A 27,463-nucleotide genomic window follows, 5' to 3' on the forward strand; every position below is an offset into this window, starting at 1 on the left:
TGATGGTGGGGGATTCGGTGATGGTAATGCTGTTGAATGTCAAGGGGTGGTGGTTAGACTCTCACTTGTTGGAGATATTCATTGCACGGCACTTGTATGGCGTGAATGTTACTTGCCACTTATCAGCCCAAGCCTGAATGTTGTCCAGACCTTGCTGCATGTGGGCATGGACTGCTTTATTATCTCAGGAGTTGCGATGGAACTGAACACTGTGCAATCATCAGCAAACATCCCCACTCTGACCTAATGATGGAGGGAAGGTCATTGATGAAGCAGCTGAAGATGGTTGGGCCTAGGACACTGCCCTGAGGAACTCCTGCAGTGATGTCCTGGAGCTGAGATGATTGACCTCCATCAATCACAACTATTTTCCTTTGTGCTGGGTATGACTCCAGCCAGTGGAGAGTATTCCTCTGATTTGCATTGACTTCAATTTTACTAGGGCTCCTTGTTGCCACACTCTGTCAAATGCTGCCTTGATGTCAAGGGCAGTTGCTCTCACCTCACCTCTGAAATTCAGCTCTTTTGTCCATGTTTGGATCAAGGCTGCAATGAGGTCTGGAGCCAAGTGGTCCTGATGGAACCCAAACTGAGCATCGGTGAGCAGGTTATTGGTAAGTGCCTCATGATTGCACTGTTGACCATCACTTTGCTGATGATTGAGAGTAGACTGATGAGGCCTCATTTTTAGATACATCTGGTGCTGCTCCTGACATGCTCTTCTGCACTCCTCATTGAACCAGGGATGGTCCCCAGGCTTGATGGTAATGGTAGAGTGAGGGATATGTCGGGCCATGAGATTACAGATTGTGGTGGATTACAATTCTGCTGCTGCTGATGTCCCACAGTGTCTCATGGATGCCCAGTTTTGAGCTGCTAGATCTGTTCTGAATCTATCCCATTTAGCACAGTGGTAGTGCTACACAACACAATGGAGGGTGTCCTCAGTGTGAAGACGGGACTTCGTCTCGACAATGTGCGGTAGTCACTGATACCAATGCTGTCATGGACAGATGCATCTGCGACAGGTAGATTGGTGAAGATGAGGTCAAGTGGGTTTTTCCCCTCATGTTGGTCCTCTTACTACCTGCTGCAGCCTGACAGCTATGTTCTTCAGGATTCGACCAGTAGTGGTCCTATGGTTGAATAAAGCAGTGGAGAGAGAGAGCTGGGTAATCAGCATACATATGGAAGATGATCCCATGCCTGAAGATACTACCAAGGGGAATGTGGTAGATAGATCCGTGGGGGACTTCAAAGATAATGTGGGTGTAAGAAGAGAAGCCATTGCTGGAGATAGGAAGAGAAGCCATTGGCTGTCTTTGGACAGGTGGAAGTGCATTAAAACGAGGGCGATCCCACAGAGCTAGACAATAGAGGAGAGGAAATGAATGAGGATGTGTGATCAACCACAAGAAATGCTACAGAGAGGGCAAGGAGGGATAATGCGCTTCAGCCACAGTCACGGAGAATGTCACTTGTGACTTTGGCCAGAGTGGTCATTGTGCTGTAAGTAAGGCCGAAGCTGGACTGAAGGATTCGAATAGGGATTTTTGCAAGATGTGCATGGAGCTGGGAACTGCATTGTCTGATCATAATTTGGCACCATTGGTTCCTGATTTGACAGCTCGTGTCAGAATGTTGGATTTGCATGTTAGAGGATATTCTTTTGCATTCAGGACTAATGCACATTGTTATGCCAGTTAAAAAAGCTTTACCTTGGATCTTAATGGACAACTTGAGCTTGGCTCAGTTGGTGGCATTCTCACCCCTGTGCCAGGAGGTTGTTGGTTCAAGCCACACTACACACTTGAACTCATAATCTGGGATGACATTTAAATGCAGAACTGAGAGAATGCAGCATTGTTTGGGTTGCTGTCTTTTGGACGAGACATTAAACCTTTGCAGATTAATGCAAACTATTCAAAGCAGAGCAGGGTATTCTCCCAGTATCCTGGTCTGCATTATTCCCTCAACGCCACCAAAAACAGATTATTAGTTTGCGATTTGCTGCATCTTGGGATATTCTCTTGGGTACAGCATTGTTTTTCATCCCTGGAATTAGTCCAACCACCTTCTATACAAGGGCATGCCCATGCTGCCCAATATCTAATATGTTTGGGTAACCCAAGGCTGTAATTAATACTTAGGGGGAGAAATTCGGTCGTGTCTCTGTTGCGGCTTCATTTCAGGCGGAGCGGTACTTTTAGCGCCTTGAAAAGGTTTGCGCCTCCCGCCCAGAAATTCATCAAAATCGGTCAGAGAGCTGACATGGGTGATAAATCAGCTGTTGCACACCAGAGCTGGGGGGTGGCGGGACAACAACGAAAGTTTGATCGGTACATTTAGCGGACCCATTGCGCATGCGCGGAACTTCGAATCAGATCCCGAGAAAAGCCGAGTCTTAAAGAAACGGCATAGTAATGGACCCATTAAAGTTTTCAAAATCACTTGTTTTCAACCTGTACTGTTATATCTGTCTGCCGCTGCAAACTCGGAGGCTCATGCACCGTGCTCTATGTAAACGTTGCACTGACTGTCACCTCCGAGGGAAGCGCTTCCTCATCCCTTTAAGTAGCCACCAGTTAACGACTCTGCAAGCCTGTACCAATTGTTTTTCCAAATGTTATTAGTGGGTGCTCAATGAGGCGCACACACCAAATTTAGCGACCAGGCGCAAGCGTGCGCGTTGCACCAGTAATATGTCATGATCAGAGTGATCATCAGCAGCCAGGGACTAATGGTTTTCGCCCCTGGCGAGCCTCTAATGAATTTTTCGTCGGGACGCTAAAATCTGCACGCCCGGTCACTAAGCTCTAACGCTCGCATTAAGCCCCCTCTGATCGCTAACTGAGGCTATAGCAACCGAAAATCAAGCCCTTAGACTCCTCGTGATCTGAAATGGATATCGTGTCTTTCTCGTGTGCACTCCAATTTTTTTGAAAGCAGACTGAGAAATACTTAGTGAGATGAGGCCAAATACAAATCGTTATAAACTATGTTACAGACAAACACAGACAACAAATGCAATCAAATCGCAAATTGATTCAACTAACTTTAGAACCCTCCTCTTGAGAACAAGAAAAGTAATTAAAATACGCCATGCTATCCCTATTAGTGGGCTTGCTTACCTTTTTCTGGTCAACCGTTCCGATTCTGACAGGCTCTGGGCTTGAGATCAACGGGTTTCTCCTCATCAGGCCAGGATCCCTCACCAGACCTAACTGGGTGGAGACTACCCTGCGTCTCTATTCTCTTTCCTCTGTGTACCCAACCAGTGGGAGGGTTGTTCCTGCGACTTTTTAACCTGTCCAATGATTATCTAATAGGTCTGTCACTAAAAGCAGCTACTCGTCCCTTGGGTTGCGGGTTTTATCAAAATAATCTCTTGCTGTTTTCATAATGAATAGAAGGATCCAGGCTTTCTAGGCCAAGGTTGAGACAATTGAAAGAAAGAACTTGCATTTAGATAGCATCTTTCACGACCTCAATATTTTCCAAAGCACTTCACAACCAACAAATTCGTTTTGAAATGTAGTCATCGAAGTTATGTTCCAGTTAGAAGATTGAGCTTCGTGATTCTAGGATTCAACACCAGATGGAGCTGTCAAGCACTTGTTATTTGTAGTTAGACGTTTACTGGAGGACTGCTAATGTTGTACATTGTTTTAAAAAGTGGAGAGGAATAGACCGAGTAATTAAAGGCCAGTCAGCCTAACCTCGGTGGTGGGCAAATTATTGGAAAAAATTCTCAGGACCGGTATTAATCGTCATTTAGAAAAGACACGAATTAATCAAGGACAGTCAGCATCGATTTTTTAAGAAGGTCATGTCAGACTAACTTGAAAGAATTTTTTGATGAGGTTAACAGGAGGGTCGATGAGGGTAGTGATTTGATGTCGTCTACATGGATTTTAGCAAGGCTTTTGACAAGGTCCCACATGGCAGACTGGTCAGAAAACTAAAAGCCCATAGGATCCAAGGGAAAGTGGTAAGTTGGATCCAAAATTGGCTCAGTGTCAGGAAGAAAAGGGTAATGGTCGACAGGTATTTTTTTGACTGGAAAGGCTGTTTCCAGTGGGGTTCCGCAGGGCTCAGTACCAGGTCCCTTGCTCTTTGTGGTATATATCAATGATTTAGACTTCAATGTAGGGGGAATGATTAAGAAATTTGCTAATAATACAAAAATTGGCTGTGTCATTGATAGTGAGGAAGAAAGCTGTAGACTGCAGGAAGATATCAATAGATTGGTCAGGTGGGTAAAAAAAGTGGCAAACTGAATTCAGTCCAGAGAAGTGTGAGGTAATGCAATTGGGGAGGGCTAACAAGGCAAGGGGATACACAATAAATGGTAGGATACTGAGAAGTGCAGAGCAAGAATGAATGAATTACATTTATATAGTGCCTTTCACGCCACCGGATGTCTCAAAACACTTTACAGCCAATTAAGTACTTTTGGAGTGTTATCACTGTTGTAATGTGGGAAACGTGGCAGCCAATTTGCGCGCAGCCAATTTGCGCGCAGCAAGCTCCCACAAACAGCAATGTGATAGTGACCAGTTTTAGTGATGTTGATTGAGGGATAAATATTGGCCGGGACACCCAGGCATAATTCCCCTGCTCTTCTTTGAAATAGTGCCATAGTCCACCTGAGAGAGCAGACTGGACTTCGGTTTAACGTCTCATCTGAAAGACAGCATCTCCGACAGTGCAGCACTCCCTCAGCACTGTACTGGAGTGTCAGCCTAGATTTATGTGCTCAAGTCCCTGGAGTGGGAATTGAACCCACAATCTTCTGACTCAGAGATGAGTGCGCTAACCACTGAGCCACTGTGCGAGGAACAGAGGGACCTTGGAGTGCATGTCCACAGATCCCTGAAGGTATCAGGACAGGTAGATAAGGTGGTTAAGAAGGCATATGGGATACTTTCCTTTATTAGCCGAGGCATAGAATATAAGAGCAGGGAGGTTATGTTTGAACTGTATAAAACACTAGTTAGGCCACAACTAGAGTACTGCATACAGTTCTGGTCACTACATTATAGGAAATATGTGATTGCACTAGAGCAGGTACAGAGGAGATTTACGAGGGTGTTGCCAGGACTGGATAATTTTAACTATGAAGAAAGATTGGATAGGCTGAGGTTGTTTTCTTTGGCACAGAGGAAGCTCGGGGAAACTTAATAGAGGTGGAACCTAGATAGAGTGGATAGGAAGGACCAATTTCCCTTAGCAGCGAGGTGCGTAACTAGGGGGCATAAATTTAAAATAATTGAAAGAAGGAGTTGAGGAGAATTTTTTTTACCCAGAGGGTGGTGGGCATCTGGAATGCAGTGCCGAGAAGGGTGGCAGGGACAGAAACCTTCATCGCATTTAAAAAGTACTTGGATATAAGAAATAGAAGCAGGCGTGGGCTATTCGGCCCCTCGAGCCTGAGGCCATTCAATAAGATCATGGCTGATCTTGTACTTCAACTCCACTTTCTTGCACTATCCCCATATCCCTTGATTCCCTAAATATTCATAACTTTATCGATCTCTGTCTTGAATATACTCAATGACTGAGCATCCACAGACTTTTATTCAAATATTCACCGCCCTCTGAGTGAAGAAATTTCTCCTCATCTCAGTCTTAAATGGCCGACCCCTTATTCTGAGATTGTGGAACCTTGCAAATGGAGGCTCATGGCTAATCCTTATTTTTGATTTAGTTTTGGATTTCCTGAACTAAAAATTCTCATTTGGTTCAGTACAAAGGAATTCTACCCATTCACCCTGCAATTCTCATTATTTTTTTTTAAAATTATCTCATTTTGTGCAGGAAAACCATTCAATTCCCATAGTTATTGTTTTAAGACCCCAATGTTGGCTATTGCTTGTGTGGTATGTTCAGAATTTGGTTAAATAGATCACTCATTTTTGGATTTCCTGAACTAAAAATTCTCATTTGGTTCAGTACAAAGGAATTCTACCCATTCACCCTGCAATTCTCATAATTTTTTTTTAAAATTATCTCATTTTGTGCAGGAAAACCATTCAATTCCCATAGTTATTGTTTTAAGACCCCAATGTTGGCTATTGCTTGTGTGGTATGTTCAGAATTTGGTTAAATAGATCACTCATTTTTTTTAATGATATGATATAGAACCTTCATGTTTGCTACTTTAGCACAAACATACATTGGCCTACATTTCTCTACTTTCTACAATTTACCATTCAACAGTCTGACTTTTCCACACCATATCTACAGTGAAACCATCAATAAAAGTGGTGAACAGCAAGGGGTGTCCCAAAACTGAGCCCTGCACGAGTCCACTAGTCACAGCTGCTTAACGTCACCATTGAAATTATCTTCTCTTACCTATTTGTCCAATTAGACATCCAATTTACAGCTTCTTGGAACTTCTGTTATAAATAGGAACAAGTGGGACTTGGAAAAAGTCTGCTAACATCAGGACTTTACTGAGAACTTGCTTGTGTCGTATTTGCATGTACAGCAGATCCTCATTTTAGCACACTATTTGTTAAACAATATGAGATGCACATTACACTGGGGTTTTCCATTACAGTCCCCACCACTAATACATACCCTTATCACAGGCAGCCGCCTATATTGGGCAAATGGCACGAACCATTTGTTATAAGAACATAAGAATTAGGAACAGGAGTAGGCCATCTAGCCCCCCGAGCCTACTCCGCCACTCAACAAGATCATGGCTGATCTGGCCGTGGACTCAGCTCCACTTACCCGCCCGCTCCCCATAACCCTTAATTCCCTTATTGATTAAAAATCTATCTATCTGTGATTTGAATACATTCAATGAGCTAGCCTCAACTGCTTCCCTGGGCAGAGAATTCCACAGATTCACAACCCTCTTGGGAGAAGAAATTCCTTCTCAACTCGGTTTTAAATTGGCTCCCCCTTATTTTGAGGCTGTGCCCCTTAGTTCTAGTCTCCCGACCAGTGGAAACAACTTCTCTGCCTCTATCTTGCCTATCCCTTTCATTATTTTAAATGTTTTTATAAGATCACCCCTCATCCTTCTGAACGCCTATCATCATAGGAGTCAATTACAAAGTAAAGTATGCTGATTTCAGGCAAAGTCGGGTCTTCAAGCAGTTTCAATCAGCTGTACGCACCTGGTTAAAGTATGATTACCTTAGTGATGAGATTCTGGATGCCACTGCTAACAATGAGGAGAAGCAATTGCTTAACGGAGATTTAAAAAAAATGTTGACTTTCGCTTTTTGGTTTTACTGACCACTGTGTATAGCAGGCAAATCACGTTAACGTCCAATGTTAGCGGTGGGGGGTGTATTTGAGATAAATAAATGATAAGGGATTTTACTTTCTCCCCTCACACAGTCTTCTCATGTCGTAAACAACCACTCTTTGCCCAGGAGGGTAAACAGGTGACCTCCTCCTTTCTGTCAGCCGTGGTATTCTCGCCTCTGAATCAGAAGGTTGTGGCTTCAGGGCCTACTCCAGAGACTTGAGCACAAAATCTAGGTGACACTCCAGTGCAGTACTGAGGTGTACGGAAAAGATTCCATAGACGAGCAAGGACGTTCTCCCCAGTGTCCTGGCTAATATTTATCCCTCGATCATCACTAAAACAGATTGTCTGCTCATTATCATATTGCTGTTTGTGGGATCTTGCTGTGCTGAAATTGGCTGACATTTTTCTTTTGTTATAATCGTGACTTATTGTCTGTAAAGCACTTTGGGACATCTTGAGGTTGTGAAAGGCGCTATATAAATGAAAGTTCTATTTTTCTCCCTTTGGGAACACTCCTCGGATCTGCTTGGCACCTCCCACGATGCCAGCAGCAGTGACAATTTCTGCCATGTATGCAATCATTCTCAAACTCACACACTGCATTGTGGAATGCCACTGTGCATTCACCCTTGTTCCCCTTTATTTCCAATGACAGCAGCCAATGGAACTTTAATTTTATTCATTCTTGGGATATGGGCATCGCTGGCAATTATTGCCTATCCCTAGTTTCCCTTGAGAAGGTGGTGGTGGCGATGGACCGTTGCAGTCTGTGAGGTGAAGTTACTCCTACAATGCTGTTGGGTCGGGTGTTTCAGGATATTAACCTAGCAGTGATGATGAGCAATTATTTATTTTGTGAGGGTGGAAAAATTTGCAGGTCAATGGGGAAAGAGCAGTAGTGTGGGACTAATTTGGATAGCTCTTTCAAAGAGCCGGCACAGGCTCAATGGGCTGAATGGCGGCCTCCTGTGCTGTATGATTCCTCAGCATAGTGCCCATTGCCCAAAGTCAAAAGAGAGGCCTGGAATGAACACTTTTAACTAAAGTGCTTCAGCATTGCCCAAAAAAATTCTAAACCATATAATTTTTCATTTTTTCCCCTTTTATAAATAGCTACAAACTTACCACCAGAACAAAAACAATAAATAATGCGTATGTCATAACTGAAAAAGGAGAGGGACAAAGCAATGGCACCTCCATTTAAAGTTTTGATTTAATCTACTCTACACCACATCACTAAATCAATATACAGTTTGCTAATTGCAGAATAGCAGGGCATAGCTGCTAGACATTTTGGAACTTCTTCAATCCCCCCAAAAAATCAGTGTTTTTTTTTCATTCTTCAGTCTCCATTTTCATGGGGTAGAATCATGATGGATCATTGTTTAAGAATTTTGCTTGGTGCTCTCCAAGTTTCTCTCTCCCCACTCGATTCCACAGAGGTGTCTCATTCTGGCGATATTGTCAGTCCTCAACCGAGAAGAGACGTGAATGCACAATCATGTGCAATAAAACGCATGGGTCAGTCGGGCTGTGTTGCACAAAATTCCTAAATTTGTATGTGGAGATAAAATAGTTATGATCTTCCCTATTCTTCGTAGTTCAAACATTTTCTCCAATAGGGCAGTTTTCCGAAGCACATTGTTTTTCCGTTGAGCACAGCAGCCTTGCCATAGCCATTAGTCAATTTGCATCATTTGTAAAGCTGATTCTTTCAAATTTAAACTAATGATTTATAGGACGATTGATAAGTGTTCCAATTATACTTGCCCCCATTCTCTTCCTTGACAGTTTTAGACTGCAGGAGAAAATATAAAAAAAACATGATTATGACAATATGTACCTCTGTTAGTAGATAAAAAATATTTTGATTTCTTTTTGAAGACTCTCTTCAGTGCCCTGAAATTCGCCTGTGAAATCCTAACGACTGACCCAACGGGAGGTGCTTCCCACATCCAATTCGAAATGTTCAAGTATCTGTACACCTACCTGGCAAGGATGGACGGGGAAATTCTGGAGCCTGAAATTGAAGAAATGCTTGTGACTTTACAGGATGATGTGTGAGTATGAAATACAGTTCAGCCCTACAACTGCAGCATGCCTGGGGCTTCTAACTTTAGCTATGTGTAGTCTAGGTGATAAAAGAATAGAATTGGTACTCATTGAACAGTAATTTGAAAAGATGCATACAAAATAATAGTGACATGTCAATAATTACATCACGGGACACTAATGATATGATCACTTGTTTCCTTTCTGCAGTTGCCTTTTATTCTTCTTAGTTAATTTCAGATAGTGGCAATAAAAACAAAATCTGTGAAATTGGAAATTAAAAACAAAAGATGATGGCAATTCCCCAATGGCTCAGCAAGTTTATGCAGTGAGCATCTGAGCCATAAAAAACAGAAAGTTCTCAGATCCCATCTGCAGTGGCAATAGGGATGCTACACTTGACCACGGGGTAGGGAATGGAAAATTGGCTGGGGTGCCTGCTCCTGATTTCTACCCAACCATCCTTCCCTATGTAGCTGTGATCTGGTTGGACTGTTTTCCTCCCCTCCCCACCATTGTTGAAAAGCTTGCTGACAATGTTCACAGTCCACTGGGGTGAGCACATCCATACCACCAGCACAGCATCAGTCTCTTCAGCAGAGGAGAGGGCAAGGGGAGGAAAATTGACAACAACATAGAAATTGCTGGCAATGTATAGTAGATCAGTTAGCATCTTCAAAAAAAAAAAGATGGGTTCGCATTTTAGATGGGACATTTACAGAAGATCAGGTTCTCTGATGGCCCCAAGACTTTGATACCTAAAGGCGATGGTATAAAATCGGCGATATCAAATTGGCCGTCTATTATACACGTATGTGTGTGGCTTCAAACATGCAATAATTGTTATTCTGGCAAAACAATGGCAGCCATTCTTCACTAGCAAGATCCCACAAACATCAGTTAGAAGAATAGCTGATTAATTAAATTTCTTTTCACCACCTTGATACTGGCTTAGGGAAGAATGTTGGTTAGGACCCTGGGAGAACTCCCTGCTTTTCAAATGGTACCATGGGATCTTTAATATCTGGACATTAATCATAATTTTACCTTTTACTAGTTTGCACTTGTGTTTCATTACTCCCGTAATTTCTCGTGACTATTCTCTGCACTGCCACCAACGCTTGAATATCTTTCTGATTTCTTGGCGACCAGAACTGGACACAATATTCAAGATACAGTCTGATCAGAGCACTGTATAGTTGGATCATATCCCCCTCTGACTTATACTCTACTGGTGTGTAAATATATAAGAACATAAGAAATAGGAGCAGGAGTAGGTCATTCACCCCCTCAAACCTGCTCCGCCATTCAATAAAATCATGGTGAAGTTCAACATTCTGTCGGTTTTGTTGATTGCTGCTCTGCATTGGTTGGACATGTTTAGCATTGAGTCTCGCAATACTTAAAAGTCTCTTTCATGCTTCATCCTTAGCTAGTTCCATGGTATTCATAAGGAAATGAAAGGACTTGCATTTATATAGCGCCTTTCACGACCTCAGGATGTCCCGAAGTGCTTCACAACCAATGAAGTACTTTTTAAAGTGTAGTCACTTGTAATGTGAGCGTAGCAGACAATTTGCCCACAGCAATGTGCCACAAACAGCAGAGATAATGGCCAAATAATCTGTTTTTTAATGCTGTTGGTTGAAGGATAAGCATTGACCATGACCCCAAGAGAACACCCTGATCATCTTCGAATAGTGCCATGAAATCTTTTACATCCACCTGAAAGGGCAGACGGGATGCAAATGTCTATTGTTTAATGTCTCATCCGAGAGATGGCACCTCCAACAGTGCAGCACTCCCTCAGTACTGCACTGAAGTGTCAGGCTGGATTATGTGCACAAGTGTCTCTGGAGTGGGACTTGAACTCACAGCCTTCTGACTCAGAGGCTACTCATTGAACTATGGCTGATGAGGCAAAGAATCTACCTATGTTACCCAATTTCCCTTCCTTGCTGCATTAAATTTCATTTGCCATTGACCTATCTACATACACATTTTGTCTAACTCATTTTATCATTTCTGAGCTACTTCTTCCAATACCACTGCCCTTCACAGTTTGGTAACCCACAGGTCTCCAAACTTATGTCTTGGCTGAGGAGGACACATAAACCCATGACTTTTCAGTTGAAACAAAGAAAAAAAAAGTAAAATGATTTAGGTAAAAATATTGTGCAGGAACTTACATGCATTGAGGACTTGCATGAGAGACTATATGGAAGGGTACAGTGAAGAACGGAAATATCATACTGGGACAATAGAAGATATTATCCTGCGTCAGAACATTGCTGTACGTCATTTGAAACTGATTGATTTTGACACTTGTTGCAAAAAGGCATCATTTTCAACACTGACAAATGTTCGCCCAAAAACTGGTCAATCGTTACTTTTTCCGACAACTCAAAAGAAAAGGGATCTGATGAAGTGGTCGGAGTAAAAATAACTTGCTTCATAACTCACAAAATATGATACAGGTTGGTCAGGGAGAAGCAAAGAAGGAACATGGATACCAGAGGCATGCGTAGACTGTTGGGGAGTAGAGGGCAGTCTAAATTAGTGTGGAACCCAGTGCAGCAAAATATTGGGAGTGGGTAACTAAGGGTGATATGTTGCATCTATGGTCTACAAGTGAAGGTGGGATTTTTTAAAAAAGTATTAAAAATATTTTGTCCCAGAGCTTCGAGGAGAATTTCCAGGTTTATGGATTTTATACTGCTTTCTAGCAAGTTCCACATTCTGACCACTCTCGGTAAAGAAGTTGCTCCTAAATTCCCTATTGGATTTATTAGTGACTATCATATTTATGGCCCCTAGTTTTGGACTCCCCACAAGTAGAAACATCTTCTCTACATCTATCCTATTGAACCCCTTCATAATTTTAAAGACCTCTTATCAGGTTGCCTCTCAACCTTCTCTTTTCCAGAGAAAAGGGCCCCAGTCTGTCTAGTCTTTCAGCCCAAGTATCACCCGCAAGTTTTGCTGTCCTGGAAGTTCTATGGATAAATAAAATATCATCATTGCAGAAAACTTTTATATCTTATTTGTGTAGTGCTAGGAGAAAGACAACTTGCATTTATATAATGCCTTCCAAGTGCTTAGGACATCTCAAAGCCTTTTACAGCAAATGCGTTACTTTCAAAGTGCATTGACTGTTGATGTATGCAAAGTGGCAGCCAATTTTCCAGCAATGAGCCAATCTAGCACTTAACAAGTAGATGTCAGACAAAATAAGATGGTATAAATGGAGCTAATGGTTAATGTAACATTTTATTAAATCCAAATATAAATCTATTTATCATGCCACATATACTTGAATATAAAACTCAGTGCTTGGGATTCAACTATTTACAATCTATATCAATGACTTAGATGAGAGGACTGAGTGTAATATATTCAAGTTTGTAGACAATACAAAGCTAGGTGGGAAAGTAAACTGTGAGGAGGATGCAAAGAAGCTACAAAGGGATTGGGCAAGAAAGTCTAATGGGGCAAATGAGAAATTATCCACTTTGGTAGGAAGAGTAGAAAAGTAGAATATTTTTTAAAAGGTGAGAGACTCGTAAATGTTGATATTCAGATGGATTTGGATGTTCTTGTACACAAATCACAAAGTTAACATGCAGGTACAGCAAGTAATTAGGAAGGCAATGATCTGTTAGCCTTTATTGCAAGGGGATTGGAGTATACAAGTAAGGAAGTCTTGCTGCAATTATATAGGGCATTGGTGAGACCTGGAGTAGTACTGTGTGCAGTTTTGGTCTCCTTAACTAAGGAAGGTTATACTTGCCTAAGAGTGCGTGCAACTAGGTTGATTCCTGGAATGAGAGGGCTGTCCTATAAGGAGTGATTTGAGTAGAATAAGCCTATATTCCATAGAGTTTAGAAGAGTGAGAGGTGATTGAAATGTGTAAAATTCTTAGAGGGCTTGCCAGGGTAGATGCTGAGATGTTGTTTACCCTGGCTGGGGAATCTTGAACAAGGGGTCATTGTCTCAGGATAAGGGGTCGGCCATTTCAAACTGAGATGATTGTGAATCTATGGAATTCTCTACTCCAGAGGGTGTGGTTGCTCAGTTGTTGAGTATTCTCAAGATGGAGTTTGAGAGAGTTTTGGGCACTAAGAGAATTGAGGGATATTCGGGATAGGGCGGAAAAGTGGAGTTGATGTAGATCAGCCATGATATTGAATGGCAGAGCAGGCTTGAGGGGCCGTATGGCCTACTCCTACTCCTATTTCTTATGTTCTTAACATATGCCTGTTCCTAATTTTGTAAATATGATCTGCCTTGGCTGGTTTCTGTCACACAATTTATGTTAACTAATTTGGTTATGCATTTGCCAGCTTAAGCCTTGGCTAAATTCACAACATGCTTTTTGAGTTGCTATTATCGGGTGAGAGCATCACTACATCTAAAATAGCTAATGGCCAACAGAGTGACAGCTGCTGCTTTAGCCAATTGGAGTATCATCCTTGCCTTAGCATAGGATATGCTAATCAGATATAAATGACCCGTAACAATGCATTTTAATAATTCAATTAAGTTTAAAGTTACCTGCAAAATAGCTGTAAGTGTCAGATGTATAGGAAACAGCTTTCACTGTGGTCAAAGAGGGATGTTTTTCAGAAAAAGTGCAATAGGTTTGATAATGGTGGCACATTTTTATTTGTATTACATAGAATCTACAGCACAGACACAGGCCATTCAGCCCAACTGGTCTATGCCGGTGTTTATATTCCACACGAGTCTCCTCCCACTCAAATTACCTCTTCACACTCTGCTCCCATATCCCTCCATTCTTTCATGTATGCATAAAGCCTCCTCTTAAATGCATTAATGCTATCTGCTTTAACCCACTCCATGTAGCAGTAAATTAATAATCTCATCACGCTCTATGTAAAGACATTCCTGTAAATTCTTTATTTGGTCTGTTAGTGGCTACTTTATATTTATAACCCTTGTCAGGACTCACCCACGTGGAAACAGTTTCTTCATTTCCATCCTATCGAACTCCTTCATGATTTAAAAAACCTCTATCAGGTCTCCTTGTAGTCTTCTCTTTTGCAGAGAAAAGAGCCCAACCTGCTCAATCTTCCCTGATAGTTGCATCTTCTCAATTCTGGTAACATCCTTGTAAACCCTTTCTGCATTTTCTTCAGTACTTCAATATCCTTTTTGTAATATGGAGACCAGACTGCATACATTATTCCAAGTATGGTCTGACCAAGGTTCTATATACATTTAACATTCGCTCCCTCATTTTGTATTCTATTCCTCTGAACACCAGTACTTTGTTTGCACTCTGTTTCTCAGAAAAAGGTCATGATTTTGAACGTTTAAACATCAGATATGCAATAAGGGACGGACTGTTTATTGGAATTAAATAGGTGGCCAGCTCATTTCAAAGGTTAATGAAAGGAACTGGAGGTAGCATATTGGATCAGTGTGCTCATATCACAAGAGAGACCCTCACTATGGTTCTCGATCCTGTAGTGAATCTGAAGCACAGTTGCGAATTCTAAAGTATCCTTTATCAATATGTGCTTGATACTCAAAGACAAAAAATACAGTATCATTGTTCAATTGTAAATTCAGCACACATGAATTTGCCCACATGGTACAGTAATAATTATTTAGGAAGGGCAGTGTAATACCAATATGTATTCGAACTATATTACTCAGTATCTCAGGACAATCACTGGTTTCATCTCCACTCTGCTGAGTTCCTGATTCTACCAAGGAGATGCTGGGGGTAATTTTAACATGGGTGAGTGCATGGGATTGGGTGCGGGTTGGGAGGGTGGTTAAATCGGGAAAAATTACAAATGTGTCAGGAAGCCTACTCCAACCCGCCGACTTTGCGTTTTATGGAGGCGGGACAAGGGTTGGTATTTGAAATATGTTAATGAGGCTGGAACCCTCTGATTTAAGGATGTGCTTATTTGTACTGCTAAAATGGCCCGCCATGCTCCACCCTTTGTCTATGATTGGTCCCCTTGGAGGATAAGCCACACCCTGAAGTTTCACTGGAACCGCCATCCCAAGCTCTCACTGACTTTGTAAATTGTAACTCGCTCCACTTTGACTTCTGAAGCGACAGAGGACAGGGCTCCCCAGAAGACAGCAAGGGCCAGCCAAAGTGCCTTATCCCAGTCCAAGTGCATGCCTCCCCTAGCCAGTGTCTTTCCCCAGTCCAAGTGCATGCCTTTCCCAGCCGAAGTGCCTTACACCAGCACAAGTGCCTCCATATCACCCCCCTGACCCCCGGCCACCCCTCACATCCACCTCACCATAGATGGGGCAGGCATTATGTACGATTGTGAACAGGTTTATTAGATATGGAGTGAATACTGACAGTGTCATGACTTCTTGATTTCATTCACTCCAATGACGCCCCTTGTAGGGGGTTGTAAGAATGTGATCCGTCTTCCCTGAGTTCCCTCTCTCCCCTCTGAACACCCACCCCATGTCTTCCCCCCCCCCCCTCCCTTTACCCCCTGCCCCTTGTCTCTCCACCACCTCTGTGGCTCTTCCCCCACCCCCCATGTCTCTTTCCCCCCCCCCCCCCCCGCCGCCGTGTATCTCTCCTTCCCCCCACCCCCCCCATGTCTCTCTACCCCCCCCTCCGTGTCTCTCCCTCCTTCCCTCTTCCCTCCCCCCGGTGTCTCTCCCCCACTCCCATGTCTCCCCTCCCTGTGTCTCTTTCCCCCCTCCCGTGTCTTCCCCCCCCCCGTGTCTCTTTCCCCCCTCTCCCCCCCGTGTCTCTTTCCCCCCCTCCCCCCCTCCCCCCCGTGTCTCTTTCCCCCTCTTCCCCCCCCCCCCGCCGTGTCTCTTTCCCCCCTCCCCCTCTCCTCCCCCCAGTGTCTCTTTCCCCCTCTCCCGTGTCTCTTTCTCCCCCCCCCCCGTGTCTCTTTCTCCCCCCCCCTCCCGTGTCTCTTACTCCCCCCCCCCCCCTCGTCTCTTTCTCCCCCCCCTTCCCGTGTCTCTTTCTCCCCCCCCCTCCCGTGTCTCTTTCTCCCCCCCCCTCCCGTGTCTCTTTCTCCCCCCCCTCCCGTGTCTCTTTCTCCCCCCCCTCCCGTGTCTCTTTCTCCCCCCCCTCCCGTGTCTCTTTCTCCCCCCCCTCCCGTGTCTCTTTCTCCCCCCCTCCCGTGTCTCTTTCTCCCCCCCCTCCCGTGTCTCTTTCTCCCCCCCCTCCCGTGTCTCTTTCTCCCCCCCCTCCCGTGTCTCTTTCTCCCCCCCCTCCCGTGTCTCTTTCTCCCCCCCCTCCCGTGTCTCTTTCTCCCCCCCCTCCCGTGTCTCTTTCTCCCCCCCCCTCCCGTGTCTCTTTCTCCCCCCCCTCCCGTGTCTCTTTCTCCCCCCCTCCCGTGTCTCTTTCTCCCCCCCTCCCGTGTCTCTTTCTCCCCCCCTCCCGTGTCTCTTTCTCCCCCCCTCCCGTGTCTCTTTCTCCCCCCCCCCTCCCGTGTCTCTTTCTCCCCCCCCCCTCCCGTGTCTCTTTCTCCCCCCCCTCCCGTGTCTCTTTCTCCCCCCCCCTCCCGTGTCTCTTTCTCCCCCCCCTCCCGTGTCTCTTTCTCCCCCCCCCTCCCGTGTCTCTTTCTCCCCCCCCCTCCCGTGTCTCTTTCTCCCCCCCCCCCCGTGTCTCTTTCTCCCCCCCCTCCTGTGTCTCTTTCTCCCCCCCCCCCCCCCCTCCCGTGTCTCTTTTTCTCCCCCCCCCCCCCCCCCCCCCCCCCTTGGCATTCTGCCGTTTCTTTGCTCGCCGCTGATGCCACTCTTGGCCGCCCACGGGCCCTTTTGGCCCTAGGCCGGCCGGAGGCGGGTAGAGACTCAGGCCTCAGGTCCTGCTTCTCGGCACCTCGTGGATGGAATGAGTCGGGGGCGGGGATTTGTTGATGGGGAGTGGCCCTAACCCAAACCCTAAATGCAGGGACGGGGCATGTCGCATGTCTGTCAATAAAAGTGCAGTACGGGCATGGGGGGCCGGGGCTTGACAGACTCCTATTTGTCAAAAAAAGTGCAGTACAAATAGTTACATCGCTTAGTAAACCCTGCAAAGCAGGTTAAGTGTGTGCGGCCGGGTGCCGGAAGCTGAAGAAAGATGAGGACAGCTTTGGAGAGAAGCTAAATGCCTTCACAGCACTGCTTGTGCACTAGGAGGAGCAGGAGTTCCTCTTCTCTTTCTCCCCCCCCCCCCCTCCCCAGCTCCCCCACCATTAGACCCCCCCCTCCCATACAATGATCCCTCGGGCTGGGGATCGCTGCCCTGCTGTGGCCGGGGATCAGAACCCCACCCTATCCCCCACCCCCGGTCTGGGATCGCACCCCCAGGGGTCGTGGATCAGACCTACCGAGTCCTGCAGCCTGCCCTAGATCCTCCCCGCCCAAAGGCTGATTTCCGGACGGGGAACCTCTCAAGGCCAAAAGACACAAACTGTGGAGTTAAAACTCAAAGACAAAATTTAAAACTCCACAGTGTGGGGGGAAACCCAAACATCCGGGTTTCCTGTCTGAAAGTCCGGCCTCCACCCCCTCAGTAAATAGCCAGGTCCCTGCGTGAGAGGCTGCAATATCACCTTGATGGGACTTTTACACCTGAGTGGCTAGCTGGAGGGCCACTGACAATATTCTGGGAGCAGGCTAAAGGCTTGGTCACATGGCAATAGGACTGCAAAGACTGGGGGATTGAGGAACTGAGATAACTTGTTATGAAAATCTAGTATGGATTTAAAAAAATAAAAAATGATTTGAAATCTGGCAAATCCTCCTTTGAACTCAGGTAGATAGACAGACCATGAAGCTGTCTTTATAATACAGTAATTAATAATTACAATTGACAAATCACACAAAATGTAAAAGTTTGAATATGAAACCTGTTTTATTTAGGCAATTCTGAAGTAGAAGAGTCAGTGGCATTACCTGCCAGTGATTTTTCTGCCACAAATATAAAAATATAGAGGTTTTACATTGGTGTGAAAGAAAGAAACGTCTCCAAACCGTGGAGGGACTCAAATCTCATGGAGATGTGGAGACAAACTTACATTGGCAACAAGCCAATTTTCACATTGCTAGTGACCAGAATAGTGCTTTTACTGGGTCAGACTAGATTTGGATTTGTTGGGCTTAGCTGAATTTGGATTGAGCTGAGTTTTGCTGCTGCTTTTAGACTGTTTGCTAATCCCCAGTGGTTACCTAACTGCTATAATAACATTGCACAATAAAAACAAGCAAGGTTGTTCAAATAACATCCTATGTTTGAAATCACAAGCATTCCTTGTGCTTATGGATGATAACAAGTATTGTTATTGTAGAAAAAAAAGAAAGACTTGCATTTATATGGCACCTTTCACGACCACCAGACATCTCAATTAAGTACTTTTGGAGTGTAGTCACTGTTGTAATGTAAGTTCCTAGATTGTTGGATACTTTTTATAATTGATCTAATACTAATATTTCTCAATTTTTATTGCTATTCTCATAAGCATAAGATAGTTGCTTCTATGTTACAACGTGCCTGTCTCCCAACTTTCTTTATTCACTTTAACAGCGAATTGAAGTTTCCATATATGACCCCACATTCCCTATGAACCAAAGCTTACAATTAAAAGCAGTAGTGAACAGGAGTAGCATGGCACAGGATTAACAATATACTGTTGTATCGCTGGACTATGCAATTGAAGTTGTGTAGGATGCCTATCATCCACACTCGATCTCTTCGATAGATATAAAAACACCATGCTATCAGAACATATAGTTCAGAGTAAAACAATAGGACACGTTTATTTGCAACAGAAAAATGCTCTGATTGGGTTCCCTTGATCACATGACCTGATTGCTGATTGGTCCCCTTAGATGATAAAACACATCCAGCAATTTCTCGAATTAGAACTTCCCTGCCTAGGTAATCAGTGACTTTGCAAATTGTAATTCGTACCATTCTGACTGCCGACTCCAGACAGGAGAGAGATCACTCTCGCAGGTTAAGCCCTCCACTCCAGCCCATGTTCCTGCCCTCCCCCAGCCCAAGTTCCATTTTTGAGGGAGTGCTGAACTGTCACCCAAGATTGCGTGCAGAGGTCTATGGAGTGGGACTTGAATCCACACCCTTCTAACTCAGAGGTGGGCGAGCTACCACTGAACCAATGTTGACATATTGCAACAAATAAGCTTACAGAGAAGTGAATATAAACCAGCAGATAATTGGCAGTTTTTACAATGTAATTTTTACTTGTACTGAGACTTTAAACTTGTTTTCAAAACCAAAATGTCAATTTATTCAAATTCTCAGTTTTTTTCCCCAAGTGTCCCTTCACTGAGTCATTTGACATTTCTTACATGAAACATGTATCAGCCTCCAAGAAATTTGTGTCACCTCAGTGATTAGAAACAAGCAAGCTCAAGAAATAGCCAATGGCAGGCAAACTATATTCCCTCATCAACAATCAAACAAACCAGATCAAAGATACAATGGTGGGAGATGTTCAAGTTTCATGTTAATGATTACTTATATCTGTTCTTTGCATTACTTCGGAATTGCTACTTGCTATAAATAGTGCCTAATCTACCTCCTGTTAACAAAACATTTGATCAGTTGCCCGATCAATCAATTTGGTCTGCTTTTCTGTGGACAGAATCATAGAATGGTTACAACACAGAAGAGACATTCGGCCCGTCAAGCCTGTGCCAGCTCTGCAAGAGCAATTCAGCTAGTCCTGCCCTTTCCCTATAGCCCTACATTTTTTTTTCCTTCAGGTACTTATCCAATATCCTTTTGAAAGCCATAGTTGACAGCCTGACATCAGTCTGTTTGTGGTACAGCAAAGGAAAAGCAACTTCCATTTAACCCTAATCCTAATGACATAAAAGCACGGGTTCATCAAACAGTGAGGAAAAGTGTAAAATAAACTTTGTAAGGCTATAAACAGGATACCAGAGTGGGGGCTTGGAGGTGGCAGATGCAATTTAATGCAGAGAAGTATAAGGTAATACATTTTGGGAAGAAAACGAGGATTGACATTATAAATGCAATGGAAAGACATTGAAGATTGTGGGAAAAATGGGAGTCAAGCGATGTAAATGCATCATCTTTTGAAAGTGTAAGTGCCATTACATAAAGCCATTAAAAAAAATGCAATAGCTTTTGGGGTTTTATAAATAGGGGCATTGAGTACAAGAACAAAAAGGTAACGATTAGGTTGCAATTAGAATACTTTGTGCAGTTTTGGCCCTGTTATAGGGCCCAAGTTTAACCCCCCTGTCAAAATGGCGCACCTCCATGAGGTGCGCCGACTTTCTAGACTAAAAAAGGCGCCGAAAAATTACCTTCCAATTCTCCTCGCTCCTCAGGACGTCTTCGGCCACAGCGTGGCGCAGCACTTCCAGTGGGGGCGGAGCCAGGTCCCGGCGCTGAAAACAGTGCCGGGATCTCTGCACATGCATGCTAGAGTGTGCGCCCATGTACAGTAGCTCCTCGCAGCCAGAATCTCTGCGATGCTCTGCAAGCTGTGTGGGAGGGGCCCGAAGCACACCGCCCCTATCCCAGGCCGAGTGGCCTGCCACACAAGCCGGCCGATGCCTTCCCATGTTCACTTAGATCTGCCTGGGGGAGCAAGAGATGGAGGAGCTTCGGGGAGCAGGAGCTGGAGAAGCCGAGGGGGAGCAGGAGCAGGAGCCTGGAGGGAGGGGGGGGGGGGCGACGTGCGGCTCGAGTCCAATGCGTGCACCTTTCAAATAGTCCCATTGACATGCCCCGGAGGGCTCTCCTGCTGTGTGTTGCGAGCCTCCTGCCCCTAGCCCCGGCCAAAGGGCTTGCCGGTGCGCTGCAGTCGGCGAGTTGGACTTTTTATTTTTTAGTAATTGATTTATTTTTAATTTATTATTGATGATGTTGTGAAGGTGTTCAGTGCTTAGTGTTTAGTGCTTTGCAGAATCCTCTCACTTCCCTTCCCCACCCCTATCTCTGGCTACCTGTGCTGATTTCTTAATTCGCCACAAGGTTTTTCTGAGCGGACACAAGTGGCCTCATACCCTAGCCTAAGTTAGTTTGGAGTAACGTTTAGCTGGCTAACCTTGCTTAGCGTGGAATCTGTATGGGTAGAGCTGCGGAATACCAAAGGGCAGAAAATGCTAGTGGGAGTTGTGTACAGACCACCAAACAGTAGTAGTGAGGTTGGGGATGGCATCAAACAGGAAGTTAGGGATGCATGCAATAAAGGTACAGCAGTTATCATGGGCGACTTTAATCTATATATAGATTGGGTTAACCAAGTTGGTAGCAATGCGGTGATGGAGGATTTCCTGGAGTGTATTAGGGATGGCTTTCTAGACCAATATGTCGAGGAACCAACTAGAGAGCTGGCCATCCTAGACTGGGTGATGTGTAATGAGAGAGGATTAATTAGCAGTCTTGTTGTGCGAAATCCCATTGGGAAGAGTGACCATAATATGGTAGAATTCTTTATTAAGATGGAGAGTGACAATGTTAATTCAGAGACTAGGGTCCTGAACTTAAGGATAGGTAACTTCGATGGTATGAGACATGAATTGGCTAGGATAGACTGGCAAATGATAATTAAAAGGTTGACAGTGGATAGGCGATGGCAGATATTTATAGATTACATGGATGAACTTCAACAATTGTACATCCCTGTCTGAGGTAAAAATAAAAAGGGGAAGGTAGCTCAAACGTGGCTAACAAGGGAAATTAGGGATAGTGTTAATTCCAAGGAAGAGGAATATAAATTAGCGAGAAAAAGCAGCAAACCTGAGGACTGGGAGAAATTTAGAATTCAGCAGAGAAGGACAAAGGATCGCGTTAGGAGAGGGAAAATAAAGTATGAGAGGAAGCTTGCAGGGAACATAAAAACTGATTGCAAAAGCTTCTATAGATATGTGAAGAGAAAAAGATTAGTGAAGACCAATGTAGGTCCTTTACAGACAGAATCAGGTGAATTTATAATGGTGAACAAAGAAATGACAGACCAATTGAACAATACTTGGATCTGTCTTCACTAAGGAAGACACAAATAACCTTCCGGAAATACTAGGGGTTCGAGGGTGTAGCGAAAAGGAGGAACTGAAGGAAATCCTTATTAGTCAGGAAATTGTGTTGGGAAATTGATGGGATTGAAGGCCGATAAATCCCCGGGTCCTGATGGGCTGCATCCCAGAGTACTTAAGGAAGTGGCCCTAGAAATAGTGGATGCATTGGTGATCATTTTCCAAAATTCTATTGACTGGATCAGTTCCTATGGACTGGAGGGTAGCTAATGTAACACCACTTTTTAAAAAAAGGAGGGAGAGAAAAAACAGGGAATTATAGACTACATTTAATCCCCTCATCTAAATCATTAATGTACAATGTAAACAGCTGGGGCCCCAGCACAGAACCTTGCGGTACCCCACTAATCACTGCCTGCCATTCACAAAAGTACCCATTTACTCTTACCCCTTACTTCCTGTCTGCCAACCAGTTCTCAATCCATGTCAGCACACTACCCCCAATCCCATGTGCTTTAACTTTGCACATTTATCTCTTGTGTGGGACCTTGTCGAAGGCCTTCTGAAAGTCCAAATACACCACATCAACTGGTTCTCCCTTGTCCACTCTACTGGAAACATCCTCAAAAAATTCCAGAAGATTTGTCAAGCATGATTTCCCTTTCACAAATCCATGCTGACTTGGACCTATCATGTCACCTCTTTCCAAATGCGCTGCTATGACATCCTTAATAATTGATTCCATCATTTTACCCACGATGTCAGGCTGACCGGTCTATAATTCCGTTTTCTCTCTCCCTCCTTTTTTAAAAAGTGGGGTTACATTGGCTACCCTCCACTCCATAGGAACTGATCCAGAGTCTCTGGAATGTTGGAAAATGACTGTCAATGCATCCGTTATTTCCAAGGCCACCTCCTTAAGTACTCTGGGAAACAGTCCATCAGGCTCTGGGGATTTATCGGCCTTCAATTCCATCAATTTCCCCAACACAATTTCCCGACTAATAAGGATTTCCTCCTTCCTCCTTCTTACTCGACCCTCTGACCCCTTTTATATCTGGAAGGTTGTTTGTGTCCTGCTTAGTGAATACCGAACCAAAGTACTTGTTCAATTGGTCTGCCATTTCTTTGTTCCCCGTTATGACTTCCCCTGATTCTGACCGCAGGGGACCAACGTTTGTCTTTACTAACCTTTTTCTCTTTACATATCTATAGAAGCTTTTGCAGTCCGTCTTAATGTTCCCTGGAAGCTTCCTCTTGTACTCTATTTTCCCTCCCCTAATCAAACCCTTTGTCCTCCTCTGCTGAGTTCTAAATTTCTCCCAGTCCCTGGGTTCGCTGCTATTTCTGGCCAATATGTATGCCACTTCCTTGGTTTTAATACTATCTCTGATTTCCCATGATAGCCACGGTTGAGCCACCTTCCCTTTTTTATTTTTACGCCAGACAGGGATATACAATTGTTGTAGTTCATCCATGCGGCCTCTAAATGTCTGCCATTGCCCATCCACTGTCAACCTCTTAAGTATCATTCGCCAATCTATCCTAGCCAATTCACACCTTATACCTTCAAAGTTACCCCTCTTTAAGTTCTGGACCATGGTCTCTGAATTAACTGTTTCATTCTCCATCCTAATGTAGAATTCCACCATATTATGGTCACTCTTCCCCAAGGGGCCTCGCATAACGATAGTCGGAATAAACAGGTCCTTTTCAGAATGGCAGGCAGTGACCAGTGGGATGCCACAGGGTTCAGTGCTAGGACCCCAGCTATTTACAATATACATCAATGATTTAGATGAAGGAATTGAATGTAATATCTCCAAGTTTGCAGATGACACTAAGCTGGGTGACGGTGTGAGTTGTGAGGAGGATGCCAAGAGACTGCAGGGTGACTTGGACAGGTTAGGTGAGTGGGCAAATGCATGGCAGATGCAGTATAATGTGGATAAATGTGAGGTTATCCACTTTGGTGGCAAAAACAGGAAGACAGAATATTATCTGAATGGTGACAGATTAGGAAAAGGGGAGGTGCAACGAGACCTGGGTGTCATGGTACATCAGTCATTGAAGTTTGGTATGCAGGTACAGCAGGTGGCGAAGAAGGCAAATGGCATGTTGGCCTTCATAGCGAGAGGATTTGAGTATAGGAGCAGGGAGTTCTTACTGCAGTTGTACAGAGCCTTTGTGAGGCCACATCTGGAATATTGTGTTCAGTTTTGGTCCCCTAATCTGAGGAAGGATGTTCTTGCTATTGAGGGAGTACAGCGAAGGTTCACCAGATTGATTCCCGGGATGGCAGGACTGAGATGAGGAGAGACTGGATCAACTGGGCTTGTATCTACTGGAGTTTAGAAGAATGAGAGGGGATCTCATAGAAACATATAAAATTCTGAAGGGATTGGACAGATTAGAGGCAGGAAGAATGTTTTGGTTGCTGGGGAGTTCCAGAACCAGGGGTCACAGTCTAAGGATAAGGGGTAAGCCATTTAGGACCGAGATGAGGAGAAACTTCTTCACTCAGTGGTTAACCTGTGGAATTCCCTACTGCAGAAAGTTGTTGAGGCCTGTTCGTTAGATATATTCAAAAGGGAGTTAGATATGGCCCTTACGGCCAAAGGGATCAAGAGGTATGGAGAAAAAGCAGGAAAGGGGTACTGAAGGAATAATCAGTCATGATCTTATTGAGTGGTGGTGCAGGCTTGAAGGGCCGAATGGCCTTCTCCTGCACCTAATTTCTATGTTTCTAAATGGCCAAAACAAGTGTAAGTGGCTGGTGACGCCACCTTTTGAGAAAAAACTAAACTTTAAAAAAAAAACTAACTCACTCACTTACACTGGAGCAAATTAAAGGGGGAGAATTGCGATTTTTAAGTTACTCCAAAAAAATCGAGTTGCTCCAAAAAAAACAGAGCAACTCTTGGGGAAATTTGGGCCCACAGAGAGGATATTAATGCCATAGGAACTGTACTGCATAGATTCCCTTGAATGATACAGGGATAAGAAACTATAGTATTGAGATGAGACTTAAGATACTGGGACTATTTCCACTGGAGCAAAGAAGGCTGAGGAGATTTAATGGAAGTTTGTAAAAGTATGAAGGGTTTTGATAGGATGAATGGGGAAAAACTGTTTCTTTCAGTTGAGGAATCAGTGATGACGGGTCAAGTTTACATCCTCACTAGTCAAGTGAGAAGAGAGGTTAGGAGAAACTTTTTTTATGCAGATTGTTGTTAGAACATAGAATGTTTTGTGACAGTGTATAGTTTATTTCAAAATCTTCAAATCTAAGTGCATAGTTATTTGCTAATACAGGTTGAACCTCCCTTATCCAGAACTTCCTTATCCGGAACCACCCCTCGTCCAGAACCATTCCCGGTCACCGGTGGCGCATGTGCAGAACTCCGACATGAACAAATTGAAGTCATTCCTCGATGCCGACTCCCGCAATCGCTGGCCTGACCCCGCGATCCATTGTCACCGCCACCCCCCCATAATCTCTCTGCCTCACTCCCAACCCCAAGCCAACCAGCCCCGATATCCCCTTGCTCAGTACCTAAAACATCCAATTTAATGTGACCACCCCTTGTCCGGAAAAATCCCTTATCCATAACAGGCCAGGTCCCGAGGATTCTGGATAAGGGAGGTTCAACCTGTAATTCATCCAGAAAAAACAAGGCTGGTTAGTCAAGCACTTGGCTGTCTCTGCCAGCAAGCTCTACCATTAAGTCAGTTGAATTTTGAGATGCCTGTTCAGACATGAGTACATGTATTAAAAACATAACAAGCAGGAAATTGCGGCCTCTCCGGGTGTGTATGATGTGCGCACGCGCCCGAAGAGGCCCCGCAAGTTTTGGGTTTAGGTGAGCACTGCGCATGCACCCAAACCTGGCACTTGCGATCTGTCAAAAATGGATTGGTTAAAGCAGGCGTAAGACCTGCTTTTGCCAGCATAAGAGTTTTAAAAAAATAGAAAAAAATAATTTTATGACTAATTTGTATATTAAAAACTCTGTCCGTTAAGGTAAGTTTATTTTTAACACTATTAAAACATATTTTAAAAATTTTCAAAAAATATTTCTTTTTCTAAAACATTTAATTTAATTTAATTTCTGTTCATTTTAAATAAGTGAGGGTATTTTTAAAAATTATGTAAAGTGTTTTCTTTGTTTTCGGAGGTATTCCTATTCATAGTAATGGTAGCTCCATACAACAAAACTGTGGATTTAAAAGAAATTGGGGGAGTGGCCTATTCAAATTAACTTTTTTGACAAGCCTAGTGGGCGGCACTATGTTCTGAATGAAGCCACAGGCTTTGCGCACGCAGCATTCCTGGGCGGCGTCACATCATGCACTGCCCTGGACTCTGCCGGTTCAAAACGGAATTCTCCGTGTGCACAGGAACTGCAGGTCGGTGCGCATCCCATTCGGTGGTCGGGGCCTGCTTCCGCGGGAAGCCTCCGACCGCAATTTTTGGCCCAATAATAGTAATGTTTTGGGCAGGAAAAAACCATTGGCTCATTAAGCATACCCTTCCAAACCACCCATCAGTTTCCTTGCTAATAGCCCTGAATCTCCTTTCCAACCAGGAATTCATCAAGCCCTCTTTTCATAACTTTAAACTTTGCCTCCAAGTTCTTGCACCCAATAAAAGAACTTTCCTGAATCCAAAAGCAAAATACTGCGGATGCTAGAAATCCAAAATAAAAACAGAAAACGCTGGACGTACTCAGCATGTAGCATCTGTGGAGAGAGAAACAGAGTGAACGTTTCAGGTCGGTGAGCTTTCATCAGAACTGGAAAAAGTTAGAAATGTAACAGATTTTAAGCAAGTGCAGGGGCAGAGAAAGGGGTAGTGGGGGGGAAGAAGGAACAAGAGGTCTATGATAGGGTGGAAGGCAGAAGTGATTAAATGAGAAGATATGATAGTACAAAGCAAAAGACGGTAATGGGACAAGTAAAGAAACAAAAGATGGGTCTAAAGAGGCGTAAATGGGAATGGAAGAATCATAAACAGCTGCCATGTGGAAAAATAGGGGCAGAAATTATGATCTGAAATTGTTGAACTCTATGTTGAGTCCAGAAGGCTGTAAAGTGCCTAATTGAAAAATGAGGTGCTGCTCCGTGTAACAGGCCAAGGA

At 44.1% G+C, this 27,463-nt stretch overlaps 1 protein-coding gene across 4 annotated transcripts in view; it reads left to right on the forward strand.

Moving 5' to 3' along the window:
* The window catches only part of ropn1l (rhophilin associated tail protein 1-like), an 86,049-nt gene that overhangs the window by 24,392 nt on the left and 34,194 nt on the right, over window positions 1–27,463 (forward strand). For all 4 annotated transcript variants that reach the window (XM_070880573.1, XM_070880572.1, XM_070880570.1 and 1 more), the window contains exon 5: window positions 9,164–9,339. In XM_070880573.1, coding sequence (XP_070736674.1) covers window positions 9,164–9,339 — 176 coding nt within the window. The remainder of the gene's footprint in view (window positions 1–9,163; window positions 9,340–27,463) is intronic.

This window comes from Pristiophorus japonicus, chromosome 5, assembly GCF_044704955.1.
Source record: "Pristiophorus japonicus isolate sPriJap1 chromosome 5, sPriJap1.hap1, whole genome shotgun sequence".
NCBI lineage: Eukaryota > Metazoa > Chordata > Chondrichthyes > Pristiophoridae > Pristiophorus > Pristiophorus japonicus.